A 13,145-nucleotide genomic window follows, 5' to 3' on the forward strand; every position below is an offset into this window, starting at 1 on the left:
GATGAGCAATGATCAGAACTTATGGGCTTGGGTTGCATAGGCCAGTGTGTCGGGTGCCAGTCAAGGCAGACACAGGAATTGGTTGTTTTGGGAAATGGACATGCATTCAGCAAGGCGTTTGGGTATTTCATCGTGTGGACGAGTTCCAGCAGATTACATCATTTCTTGACCGAGAATGAAGATGGGACGCAGGAGGAGGATCATACGATTATCCGGTTGAGCACTTTACAGCGACCGCATGGATAAAAGCAAAGCTGTGAGAAACTTTGCGTAGGCAGCTAGCGAATCATCAAGATTACCCTTAGTTTTATCAGTAATCCCAGAGCGCTTAGCAGTAGCTCCCCGCATAAAAGGTTATGATGTGACTAGGAGAAACCGAGGATACAACAGTGGTCATGGACGAGAGTCGGGAGCGTTGGCATTTATTTGATTCAAGTCGTGAGAGTGAGCTTTGGGTTCGTGGAGACCACATCTGAATGAGAAACGCGTACATCTGCGGGAAGTTCGCCAGTCATGGACTTGTCATATTGCGATCAAAGATAGGTGAACAGCTGCTATTGTGCGAGCCCCTGCAGCGAGTGACATGCAGAATTGAACTTCCTGTGATGGGCCCGAAACATTGGACATGGCTATCATTCTTCTGAGGTTGGTACTAATGTACCGTCCCTTTCTGTTCGACTATGGGGCCAATCAGCCTCGTGTCAGCATTTCAGAAGAAGTGTAGCTACGAGCGATCCCCATTGGCTCGAGCCCCACCTCGATTACCCACACCAAGCGCAGCAGGAGCAAGGCTGGCGCTCTTTCCACCTGCCAGGCCCTAAGCGAAGTTTGCTAATTTTTTTCACCCACACCCAAAATCCGGAATCTCAGCTCAAGCTCCCCAAGGGTCAAAGGTGTGACGCTCAGAATCAACTCCAATCTTTCTACCTTTCCCTCACCACTCAATCGACCTGATTGCCTCATTTCCCAATGGCTGAGCAGTTGATTCTCAAGGGTACCCTCGAGGGCCACGTAAGTTGTTGTCGTCTCACTTGCCCGCACGCCGCAGCGTTGCGCCGGTCATTTTTGCGTTGTGCTTGAGGCTGACGGCGGTGCTTTTTGCAGAATGGCTGGGTCACCAGCCTGGCTACCTCCATGGAGAAGTACGACCATTCCTACAATCCTCTTCATTTGCGATCACCCCTACCTGGCTACCGCTGCCGCCGACGTTGATTTTTGAGAAGGATGGGATTCTTCGAAATGGGCAACGACATGCGAGCCTTTGCACAGTGGCGGCGGCGGGGGAGGAGGCCAAGAATCTCGAAAGACAGCAATCGCTAACATTTCGACAGCCCCAACATGCTCCTGTCCGCTTCCCGTGACAAGACTCTGATCATCTGGAACCTCACCCGTGACGAGTCCCAGTACGGTTACCCCAAGCGCTCCCTCAAGGGCCACTCCCACATCGTCTCCGACTGCGTACGTCTCTCGAACCCCTCCGATTTCTACGAAGAATCTCCTTCGCCCTCTTTGGCGGGGCTAGGATCACTGGGAACTCTGGGCTGATGGGAAGGAAAATAGGTTATCTCCTCGGACGGCGCCTACGCCCTGTCTGCCTCTTGGGACAAGACTCTCCGCCTTTGGGAGCTTGCCACCGGCACCACCACCCGCCGCTTTGTCGGCCACACCAACGACGTTCTGTCTGTCTCCTTCTCCGCCGACAACAGACAAATCGTTTCTGGCTCCCGCGACCGCACTATCAAGCTCTGGAACACCCTCGGTGACTGCAAGTACACCATCTCCGAGAAGGGTCACTCCGAGTGGGTTTCCTGCGTCCGCTTCAGCCCCAACCCCCAGAACCCCGTCATTGTCTCCTCCGGCTGGGACAAGCTCGTCAAGGTTAGTTTCAAATACCTCCTTCTATGTTTTCCAGGAGAAGTCGCCACAACAACTCGATTCGACGTGATGCTTGCAACCAAAGTATTTGCTACTTCAGAGCCTGCCGTGCAGGCCATGAGACCACTATTCACCATTGCCCTGATCTCGCACCTTCAATTTTTATTTTTTGCCTTGTGGAAAATTCCACATAGATCAGAATGGCTGACAAGGGTAAATTTCTAGGTCTGGGAGCTCAGCACCTGCAAGCTGCAGACTGACCACATCGGCCACACCGGCTACATCAACACCGTCACCATCTCCCCCGATGGATCCCTCTGCGCCTCCGGTGGCAAGGACGGTACCACCATGCTTTGGGACCTTAACGAGTCCAAGCACCTCTACTCCCTCAACGCCAACGACGAGATCCACGCCCTTGTCTTCTCCCCCAACCGCTACTGGCTCTGCGCTGCTACCGCCAGCAGCATCATCATCTTCGACCTTGAGAAGAAGAGCAAGGTTGATGAGCTCAAGCCCGAGTTCACTGCTGTCGGCAAGAAGAGCCGTGAGCCTGAGTGCGTGAGCTTGGCCTGGTCCGCCGATGGCCAGACCCTGTTCGCCGGTTACACTGACAACATCATCCGTGCCTGGGGTGTCATGTCGAGAGCATAAACGGGCGTGAAGCTCTCTTCTGTTCTCTCTCTGGGTTATGCGATGATGGTGACGAAGTGTGGTGGGGAAAGGGCTCTCTTGGTAGATCATGGCGGGCGTCCTAGGCTGGCTTCCTCGTTATGTCTTTCGGGATGCGCAGGGTCAAAACGATTTGTGAAAAATTGGGGATGAGACTGCATGGCTGGCTTATAGGTAGCCCACGAAAGGACTCGGACATGAACCCGTAACGCCCAAATCAAAAGATCCTGGCAAACTCAAAAAAATCCTGTTTCTCGTTCATTCAACTCGTGATGTTGACTTGGTCAGCTCACACTCGCATCAATCCTGCCTTGAGTGATGACTGTGAAAACTCGTCCTTCAACGTCACGTCTGTAGACTTGGCATTTTAGCAACGACTATCCCCCCATGTTATGCAGAACACAGGGTAAGCAACTACCTTCATGATGAGCACGGTGGCCTTCTTGCTGTGAGTTGTGACGACCGAGTCTCTTTCTCGTATGTTGTCTAGTCGCAACTTTTTCAAGACCCATGCCCCTCACTGGATCACTTAGAATAAGACACGAATGATACAGATATATGAAGACTTGGCATTGTATATATACGAAGAGAATTTAACTAGGCCATGTGTGAAAGACAAAATTCAGCAGAGGCCCCCTTTCTCAGCACAATGAAGGGTTCTCGCTGCGGTCAACATGGCCAGAGTAGCGGAAGCCTTTCTTTTCCATTTAGAAGGCAGGCTTGGCGTTCTTGAGCAGCATCTCAAAGTAGGCCTGGTTCCAGGTACCAGCCTCGGGAGATGGCTTGTAGGCATCCGACTTGCCGCAGAACGAGTCGTAGCGCGTGGCGCTCGAGTCGCTGGTGCCGTCGGACTCGCCGCCGGGCTTGACCCAGACGAAGGCGTCGGCGAGCTCGAGGCCGGTGCTGCCGCTGGGGCGGAGGCCGAAGCCGGCGCCGTTGACGTTGCACCAGTCGCCCCACTCGAGACGGAGGCCCTGAACGCCGTTGCGGCCCGTGTCGACGATGGCGTGGTTGGGCATGCCGGCCGTCTGAAGGGCGGCGCCGAGAAGGGTGACGTACTTCTTCTCGTTCTGGGCCTTGTTGTACTGGCCGTCTGGGGCGTTGGCGAATTCACCGGGTTCGGCGTCCCTGTAGGTACGCGATGTCAGTGAAATGGCTCTCGCTGCGTTGTTTCCTACTTTTCAAAGGTTTGAGCATATGAGCTAGACTTACCAAGAGTTCCATCCGGCAACGTTGGTGGCGATGCCTCGAAGCTGCGAGGGGCTGCCGCCGGCCTTGTATGCCTTGGCGAGCTCTTCGGCACCAGGCTTGAGGTTGTCGTTCCACTATGAATCCAGTCAGACAACATGATCAGGATATGGAAAGCAAGACTGTGCGAGAACATGTCGCTTGGACGGATGTGATGATGAACTTACCCCAAGCCAACCTCCGTGGCCAGCATCGAGATACATGACGACGTTGGGAAGGTTGAGAGCCTGTATGGCGTATGCAACGCCATCGCGGTAGCCCGATGCCGAGGCCTGACAGGTTGCGAGGTTGGCGTTGGTGACCAAGTTGGGCAAAGAGTCAGGCTCGATGACGAGAGCAAAGGCGGTCTTGGGGTTCGCCTTCAGGATCTTGACAATGGGGTCAATGTACTCCGTCTTGTAGCGGCTCAGCTCGCCGACTTTGAGCTCGCCGTTGGAGGCCTTGGCAGCGCAGTCACGGCCGGGGAGATCGTAGATGACCAGACCGAGAATGTTGTTGCAGGGAACATCAGCGATGGCGGGCGTGAGACGCTGGATGTTGGCAATGGTGTCACTGCATTGCTGCAATATCAGTATCATATTGCGTAAGGAAGGGTTCGTAGATGTCCAACATACAGCCAAAGGAAGGAGCCGATGTCAGCAACCTTCAGGGCCTTGGCCTTGAGCGTACTGTCCGAGATGGCTGCAGCTGCAGCCTGGATCTCTGCACGGTAGAAGCTGTTGGGGTGTAAGGTGTACTTGGAAAAGACATTGGTCTTCGCATCCAGGGAGACGTTGGCAGAGCATGCAGCGGCTGCTGCCCGAGGTTGCTCCTTGATCGTCTGAGAAGGGGCAGCAATGGCTGTTGAGGCCAAAGCCGCCAATGTAGCGGCGGTGAACTTCATCTTGATGATAATAATACTCTCTTAAGATGATGAGCTCTGTAGTAGCGATGCTGAGATTCTGATGAGAGCCATGATTGCACTGGGAGCCATGACACTATTTATCTACACCGGTAATACCTTGAAAGGATGGTCAACCTCCGAAGTCTTGCATTTTGTTCATCCCTGAAACTCTGAGTAACGGCAATCAGGCACCAGGCCCGGTGGCTGTATTGATTTCGGTCTCAAGCCTCCGAACCAAAAATGTCCAGCCAAGGGAGCGGTTCTCATGGGCAAGGTGATGGGCTCTGTCACGACTGCAATCAGACAAAACTCATGCTACGCGGTGTCCACCAAAGCACCTCACGATCAAGGGTTCTCGATGCAAAGATCACCGCCAGATTGACAACTTCATCTAATAATCAAGGAATGATTGGCTTACGAGTCTAGTATTATGGTTAGAGCACCCAGAACATTGTGGTATTTGCAATATTAGAAAATGTCACCTCGTCAAACCAACCTCCGTTTCGACCATTCGAGAGCAGATCTCCTATTCTGCACAATTATCCCAAACGTGGACGAGTGATGGTGCCATCCAACTTGGCAGATTTCCTCGAGGACGGGCCGTCTTAACCGGGTATCGTAAGATATCCAGTACTCCCGGCGTAATTGTTTTACCATGGCGAGCAGTAGGTGCAGAGAGTTTGATGCTCTAGTAAACCTTGCAGTTTACTTGCCTTTTCCGGCTGTTTTCACATATCTCCATCCCCTTGTTTTTGAATACGTGTTGTATAGCAAAAACATATGAAAGTGAAAGAAAATTGAAGCAGACCTAGTGCGCATATTCGAAATCGATGTTGCCCGAAGAATTACAGTACCATACGGCGAGTCTAATTATTCCAGACACCCCAGAGCCTCCAGTCAAAACAGTATTACCCCAAGCAGACGAGGTGGCTAATGACCAATCCTGACTAAAGTGATTCGTTCCTCTAGAGTTCCTGAGGACAAAATAAAGTGTTACGAGCTAGGGTGGTAGTCATCACTTTAGCCGGCAACAACCCCAGATCAGCGGGGGGACAATCCTCGTGCTGAGTGCTTAATTTCTCCTTGGCCGGCTAAAAACTCCGATCCTAGCTTCACGGCTTGGCTACTTCAACTGTAAATTGGTCAGGTGCTGCCGGATGAAACCTCCTCTATTCGCCTCCATAGTTAGAATGGTGCGACAATTCATTGATATTAAATGCTGCCATGCGGCCCCGGGCTCAACCTCGTTAGGCAGGAGACAACTGTCAGCATGACAAGCAATAAAGAATTCGGTGCTTATCAATCTGCCCGAAGAGTCACCTGGATAAGTGAAGGCCATGCGTCGTAGTCCCGTGAACCTCGTTTAACCCAATCTGAGGTTGCTTGATAGTTCGGAGCTTCATATTATTCACGCAATATACTATTCAATTGGAAGTTCGAGACAATAACCTAGTTGATCTTGAGGCAGCATCCCGATAGAGGGATAAAAGAGGCATTGGGCGTGTGAACATGGTTTCTAGAGGCGACTGAGAAGGAGCCCAATAAATATAGACCAATCACCTAGGTTTAATGCAAAGATAGAGTCGACTCGTGGTCTGGTATAAATGTCAAAGCACCGCGAGACACAAGCACATTGCGATCAAAGGGGGACTTGCGGATAGGGCATAAGCCATTCCCTTGTGCCTTGCTCAACGAAACTACAGTGAACGAATCCCAACAGAGGTGGAAAAATGCGTTACGATGCTTTTGTAGTTCAATTCGTGGAACGTCATTTTACCACGTCCAATCACCCCCTCTATGAGTTTCTGGTGACTTCTTTCCGCTATGTTACATTTGTGTCAATGGTGACACCGGGGCTCTTGGCCACTGCCAAGGTATGGCTATCATAGCGAACAGCGATGGCGAACAACTCGAAGCCAGACGAGAAGTTGCTAGCGCAGGTCGTTCTTTCCGATAGTGCCGGCTTGTCAAATAGCATCCTTACATGAAAGGAGGCAGAGAGAACGGGTAGCCACCGTTCTTGATGCGGAAAACGCTGAGAAGGAAGCTGTACATGATGAACAGAACACCACCCCAGGCCAGAACAGCAACCTGCTGTCTCTTGTTGTCGCCAATACGAGGCACCTTAACGGTGAGAGAGATGGCACAGAAAGCCAAGACACCGTCTACTTTTGATTAGCTTTTAGACTTGACGTGAAGGGGGGTGTAAACAAACAGATAGCAGCTACGATCTGGGTCTCCAAACCGAACTGGTTCTGGAAGCCACCGGCAAAGTAGCTGATACCACCCCGGCCATCTCCAGCAACGTAGGGAACTTTGCGGATATGGTTGAACATGTGCCCACTGGTGAAGAGCAGGATGGCAATGAGACTAATAGCGGCCCATAAGTTGCGGTTCTGAATGACGGGAAGGATGTAAGGCGAGGCAGTAACGAGGACAGTGCCAAGACCAAGGACAATGGTGATGCTAGAAATCCATCGCATCCAGTTGATCGGGCGCTTCACCGGAGGGTGAGGTCGGTCAGTAAGGTGTCTCGACAGCCAGGCATGAACCTGTTCAGCAGACTGAGGTCTGTTTTAAGTCGTTAGCTTATTCTACGAGGTACTCCGTTCTTGAGACAGATAGCTCACCCGCTGGTAAAGTCGTATTGCAGAGGATCGACAGCAGCAACAGCGTGAGGACCGATGGTGGGCTGGAACAGGAGCAGGACGGGGGCGGTTTGGAGGCCGAGCTGGTAGTGATCGTATTAGTTCTTGGCCGAGTCCATTATCACCTGGTTCCGGGCTGGGTTTTCCTACCGACATGAAGACCTCACGGCCATCAGAGAAATCGAGAGTACCGAAGAGAAGGCGCGACTCGCCCTTCTTGTCGCCCTTGGTCCAGGTCTTGCCCAGAAGATCCCATTCCGGCTGGAACTCGCGGCACAATTGGCAACCAAATCGATTCTCGAGAGCGGTCAGGAGGACTGCAACGGTGTAATCGCGGGGAGCAGAAGTCAAAGACTTGTAGCTGGTATCGGCGAGCTTGATCGGAGACGAGGTAAGGGCCTTTGCGTGGAAATCGTTGAATCGTTCTTCGGGGGTCTTCTTGGCTGCGAAGACGCCGGCAGCGAGAAAGGTTCCCGCTAGGAGGGAGCGAAGGAAGTGCATTTTTAGGGATGCGTCGGTGATTCAGACGCAACAATAGCTTGGGAGGCGATCGAAAGGTTGAGGATGTGGCCAATTGGCCGTTGCTGGTGATATTGAAGTCGGGCTGGCGTAACGAACTGGTGCGCGCCGCGAGTGTCGTCGAGATGCCACACACTGAACTTCAACAGCTCGAACTGGACAGCTCTCAACAGCGGCAGACAACCCACAGAGAAGTGGGTCAAGTCTCAAGGTTGTGTACGTATCGTTCCTGTTTTGGCTTAAGTACGAAAGGTACGGTAAGGTACCTCGATTGGGGTGTGGAAGGAAAGCACGATCGGGGCTGTCGGGGGTAGCTCGCTCGGATTCGGATTTTGGTTCTTCCTAGGGGAAGCAGGCACCCTGAACTATCCCAGTGTTATGTCACCCTGAACCGTCAAACCGTTTACCGAGACATCAGCGTACGGAGTACATAGTTCAGAAACTATGGAGACAGTCTGCCTGGAGCCGGGGGGGGGGGGGAGGCGTCGATGAACTAACTGCTTTGGGAACCATGTTTACCTTGCCCATTGGTACTCCATTTCAAAATCAACCCAAACACACCACCATCTCAACATCGACATCGCGAACCTCAATCGATTTACGCGCGGGCATCTCCACTATCGCGCATTGTGGTGAAAGAAGACTTCTGAACCATAACGCCGTAGCTTCAAGCGACACAACACCACGTTAGGGGCCTCCGAATCCAACGCGTCAACGCGCTTCCAGCGCAGAAGCAACTGCACAACACCGCCATTATGCCTTGCAAGACTAGGAACATGGACTCGGAAGAGGTAAGTCTAGTAGTCGGACAGTAAATAATGGTATGTCTCTAACTTCTCACACAGAGGGCCGCTGCGGCTCACGAGCTCGAGATGAAACACCAGCAACACATCCACAAAGCACAGCTCATCGTCAAGGAGGAAGACACGCGAAGACAGAAGGTCACCAAACAAGTTCTTCTCGATGAGAACGCGACATTACGCGAGCAGCTTGCCGAAAGGGAAGCGCAAGTCAACCAGTTGTCCGAAAAGTTCGACCAAACGTGCAGTGACTTGGAATCATTAAAGGCGACAAATCGCGATCAGGACACACAGCTTAAGGCTCAGAAGAGGGAATTTGGTCACATCAAGGTTGGTGTGAACGCCGATTCGGAAACACCCGACGAACTATCCTAACCTCGAATGTGCCAGGCCGAACTCGAATCCCTCAACAGCCTGTCTCAAGATTCTACGAAAGTCCTTGCAGAGAAGCTTGCCCTCTCTCGGGAGGTGAACGCCATGAAACCTGAACTGGAGCATCTACGGTCGCAAGTCGCCCACCAGCAAAATGTCATCGCCGAGAAATTGGAGTTAGAGCGTCAGCTGAATATGGCTGAAGTAGAATTGGCTGCCGAAAAACGAGCACGGGAACAGCAGACGGCACAAGCGGAAGGCGACAAATCGACCGAAGACGATTTGCGGCGCAGGCTCAAGGACGTCGAGAAGAAGCTGACGACGGAGAAGCGTGAAAAGGAACAATTGCAGGAAGAGCTTGAGGCTGCCGTCTCAGCCGCAAAGGCTGGACAAGAGACCAAGAAGGCGGAACGCGAGTTGGCTCAGAAGATCCAAGAGATGGAGAAGGTGCTTTCAGTCGAGAGGCGGGAGCGGGAGAGGCTACGAAAAGAACATGAAATGGCTCTATCTGAGGCCCAAACGCAAAATGAGATGCTCGAACAGCGCCTAGACACGGTCAAGTCCAAGTTGCGCAACGCTCAGGATGAGTTGAAGGCCGTTCGTGCGGAGTTGGGAGCTCGACCAGCAGTGATACCGAGTGCACAGCTTCCTGCGCGTGCCGGAGGCGCAAAGGCGCAGGCCGGCAAGAAGCGAAGAGTTGAAGAGGTCACCATGAACGACATGAGCCTTGGCACGCCAGAAGACATCACTCGCGGCAGGCGCCCTGCTAAGAAGAAGGGTCTTGAGCAGACGATGTTGGGCGAGAAGTCACTGTTCTCCATTACTCCATTCTTGGCCAAGTCCAAGACGCTCAATGTCGAGGATGCCGTCGCCGAAGAGGACGAGGAAGCTGATGTCAGCTATATCCCTCTGTCCCACCAGTCTCATTCCCAAGAGGTCGAGATCGATACTAGGACCGAGGTCGAGATTGCAGATGCGCCAGAACAGCTGGAGGAGGTTGAAGAGCAGGAAGAATCCGCGGATAAGCCTGCCCCCACCAAGACAACGAAAGCAAAGCCGAAATCCAAGAATGATGGTGAAGCAAAGAAGCCCCGTGGCCGACCAAAGAAGGCCTTGACGGAAACATCGCCAAATATGCCTGTGCAGGGGGTCTCGGCTGCGGCTGACAAACCTCACATTCCATCAAGTGCTCCTCTTGAGCAGGTGCTGGAGGAGCCTCACTCTGACGAGCCAGAGAATCTGGCTCCCGCAAAGGTTCCCGCTGCTAGCAAGGGCGAACAAGAAGTCAAGAAGAAGAAGCGCAAGTTGGGCGGTGAAACTGCAACACTCTTCGATGATGACGACGGCGAAGCGCCTCCCGCTGCTACCAAGCGGCCTGGCAAGGTTGGTATGGGTGCCGGCAGAGCTCTCGGCAAGACTCATCTTAGCATGGTGAGGAACGCTGGCGCTTTTGGCAAGAAGTCATTCTCGCCGCTCAAGAAGGACAGAAGGGGAGTCGGTGCCAGCTTCCTGGCGTGATTGGCTTTGAATAATTGTGCTTTCAAGCGAAGAATGCTTTTCCTTGGAATTTCAGCTCAACGGGAGGAGTCAAAAGGGGCAATGCATTGGCGGCGTTTTCGGTCGGTTGTTTTTACGTTCAGGGTTGGCTAGTCGGTGAGATTTATGTAAAGATAAAGTAGGGTTTTCTAAGCCCCCAATTAAGAGACCGCATGCGGTTGCCATTTTGCCAGAATTTTGCGTCCTGATCAATGATTTTTGTTGCAAGTATCCGTGTAATTAAGCGCTCCGAGGGCTTTCAGTCGTGCCTAAGGAGATGTTGGACGCGGAAAGAAGTGAAGCCAATACCTTGTCAAAACCTGAGGTCGCCTTAGAGTCTTACCCCTAGTCGTATCCGAGAAGCTTGGGCCAATAAAGTCTCCCAGCTCACCCTCCATTGCAGAAGCTTCCCTTCAACGTCTCTCATCGTTCATTTCATGAGCATCGGGCGACAAAGCGGCTTTGAACGCTCAAGCGTGGTCAAATCTGCCGACTCTTATCAACAGTCTTGACGTGTCATATGAGAACTGAGAAGACGACGCCCAACCTCATCCTAACCACCATTGTCACAACACATCCGCACAATGTCAGAAGCAGCATATCGCCCTCTGTGGAGCGCTGCCTTGCGCCGACCCTCTTCCAGCATATTCACAACATGTAAGCAATGTCAAAAAAGCTTTCCTGAGACTTTGCAGACGCGCGCATCTTCTTCCAACTCGCGGTGGAAGATGAGACAGGGTAAAGACTTTTTCGCCCGCGAGGCCAAGGTGCAGGGGCTCAAGAGTCGGGCTGCATTCAAGCTCCTAGAGGTACGAAACCATCAAATCTTGTTATGAAGTCAATCAAGGGCAAAAAATGGTAACGAAGATTGCAGATGGATGCCAAATACAAGATATTTCGCAAAGGGCAGACGGTAGTAGATCTGGTGAGTCTCCGAGAGTAGCTTGATGTCCCTTTCAAGAGTCATTGAGGCAATGAGGCTGAGAAAGCGATGAAGGGGTATGCTCCAGGAAGTTGGTCTCAGGTACGTCGGTTTTTAAGAAGACTTCTTAGATGAACGGAGAGTCGCGCGTCAGGGGAGAGTACGTGTAACATCGCTAAACAGGTTGCTGTCGAGCGCACGAAGCCAAATGGCCAGATCCTGGGCATCGACATCATACCCGCACAGCCACCCAAGGGCGTCTCAACAATCCAAGGCAACTTCCTTTCACCCGACGTCCAGGGCATGGTGAAGGACTATCTCGAGCGAGCCAGGCACCGCAAGCGGAACTCACTGCCAGCAGAAGAAGATGAAGAACAAGAGAACGACGAAGAAGAATCACCTGCGGATAGCGAGGCTACAGTCATTGAGGAAAAACCGAGCTACATCGACATGGAGAGAGCAGCGTCCGAAACTTCAAGTACCGCCAAGGATGGGTCGGAAGCTAAGAAAGGTCGATTGGTGGATGTGAGTCTTTCCCGTTATTCCCCCTTCATCAAGATCTTTTAGGACGTTGCAGACTGACGTAAGGACCAGATTGTGTTGAGTGACATGTCAGCACCTTGGGACCAGACCAGTGGGTTCGGCGTGAACAGTCTTAGTAATCCCTATCATAGGATGATGAACACGAGCGGCATGGCATTCCGAGACCACGCTGGGAGTATGGTACGTATCTTTCTCTTCCCTGCTGCTGTCTATCAAGTTACTGAGGTGAGAAACCAAGGATCTATGCGGAGCGGCACTGCAGTTCGCCAATGACACACTCAAGAACGGCGGGCATTTTGTCTGCAAGTTCTATCAAGGCTCCGAGGACAGAGAGTTTGAAAAGAAGCTGAAGACCTTGTTTGCAAAGGTTTTTCGAGAGAAGCCAGAGTCATCTCGCAGTGTAGGGACAGAGAGCCACATTGTGTATGGGAATACGCTGACTCGTTCACAGGACTCGAAAGAGGCGTACTTTGTCGCACTCAGAAGGAAGGGAAACGTAAGCTTGGAGAGTGACGACTTGTAATCAACTGTTGGACGTGTACGAGTATGAAAGTCAAGAGAAGCTGTAAGGTTTAAGTCACGGGTACTGCCGTGTTACGATACAGAGGGCAAGCTGAAGACAATTGATTGTAGAGCTTTCACGGAATGCGAATGGGATAACCGAGAAAGGGGTCGGTCATCTCTAGCTGCCCCAGGAAGAAAGCCCCAGCGGTGTATTGTACATCACGCGCAGAGATGGTAGTCAGCAATTGGTTCGAAGTAGGACTTTGCCCGAGTAATACCTCTTGGTGTTGTAAAACCGAGTGTCGATCCTAATGGGGTCCTTGAATACCATCGTACCGGATACAGGATGTCGCGTGCCCAAGAACCCTACTACGAATCGATGGGATGGGGGGCAGAAACAATACTCCGGAATCTAGTCTAGGTCCTTTCAAGACTAAGACCCCATGTTGGTGCTTGGTATCTGAGCATGTAGATGAGCATTGGGATACACTGTGACCGAGTGGTCCGTAAGCTAGGCAATATGGGGTACCATGCAGGCCAAATGAACGAATGCCTACCATCTCTCGATTAAACTCGGGGTTGACGGCCATTCCCAGTCTCCAACTCAAATTCGAATATCGCTCATA

General features: G+C 52.1%; 5 protein-coding genes across 5 annotated transcripts; 3 read left to right on the forward strand and 2 right to left on the reverse strand.

The window, feature by feature from the left end:
- Window positions 1–969: 969 nt before the first annotated feature.
- Window positions 970–2,526, forward strand: CCOS01_16299 (guanine nucleotide-binding protein subunit beta-like protein; the record flags this gene model as incomplete). Its single annotated transcript, XM_060464435.1, has 5 exons — window positions 970–1,011; window positions 1,105–1,142; window positions 1,332–1,458; window positions 1,561–1,878; window positions 2,101–2,526. 5 exons carry the CDS (start codon window positions 970–972, stop codon window positions 2,524–2,526), a joined length of 951 nt encoding a protein of 316 aa, XP_060304931.1.
- Window positions 2,527–3,251: 725 nt separating this feature from the next.
- CCOS01_16300 (exoglucanase-6A) lies at window positions 3,252–4,675 on the reverse strand (the record flags this gene model as incomplete). Its single annotated transcript, XM_060464436.1, has 4 exons — window positions 3,252–3,672; window positions 3,757–3,869; window positions 3,960–4,344; window positions 4,407–4,675. 4 exons carry the CDS (start codon window positions 4,673–4,675, stop codon window positions 3,252–3,254), a joined length of 1,188 nt encoding a protein of 395 aa, XP_060304932.1.
- Window positions 4,676–6,655: 1,980 nt separating this feature from the next.
- Window positions 6,656–7,824, reverse strand: CCOS01_16301 (OST3/OST6 family protein; the record flags this gene model as incomplete). The annotated part of the gene is made up of 4 exons (XM_060464437.1): window positions 6,656–6,840; window positions 6,891–7,246; window positions 7,306–7,406; window positions 7,474–7,824. The coding sequence occupies 4 exons, from the start codon at window positions 7,822–7,824 to the stop codon at window positions 6,656–6,658; spliced, it is 993 nt and encodes a 330-aa protein (XP_060304933.1).
- Window positions 7,825–8,597: 773 nt separating this feature from the next.
- On the forward strand, window positions 8,598–10,532 carry CCOS01_16302 (uncharacterized protein; the record flags this gene model as incomplete). The annotated part of the gene is made up of 3 exons (XM_060464438.1): window positions 8,598–8,633; window positions 8,688–8,972; window positions 9,033–10,532. 3 exons carry the CDS (start codon window positions 8,598–8,600, stop codon window positions 10,530–10,532), a joined length of 1,821 nt encoding a protein of 606 aa, XP_060304934.1.
- Window positions 10,533–11,134: 602 nt separating this feature from the next.
- On the forward strand, window positions 11,135–12,538 carry CCOS01_16303 (FtsJ-like methyltransferase; the record flags this gene model as incomplete). Its single annotated transcript, XM_060464439.1, has 4 exons — window positions 11,135–11,359; window positions 11,656–11,997; window positions 12,067–12,195; window positions 12,254–12,538. The coding sequence occupies 4 exons, from the start codon at window positions 11,135–11,137 to the stop codon at window positions 12,536–12,538; spliced, it is 981 nt and encodes a 326-aa protein (XP_060304935.1).
- Between the last annotated feature and the right edge of the window lie 607 nt (window positions 12,539–13,145).

This window comes from Colletotrichum costaricense (genome assembly GCF_030867565.1).
Source record: "Colletotrichum costaricense strain IMI 309622 chromosome Unknown Scaffold_29.1, whole genome shotgun sequence".
Taxonomy (NCBI): Eukaryota; Fungi; Ascomycota; class Sordariomycetes; order Glomerellales; family Glomerellaceae; genus Colletotrichum; species Colletotrichum costaricense.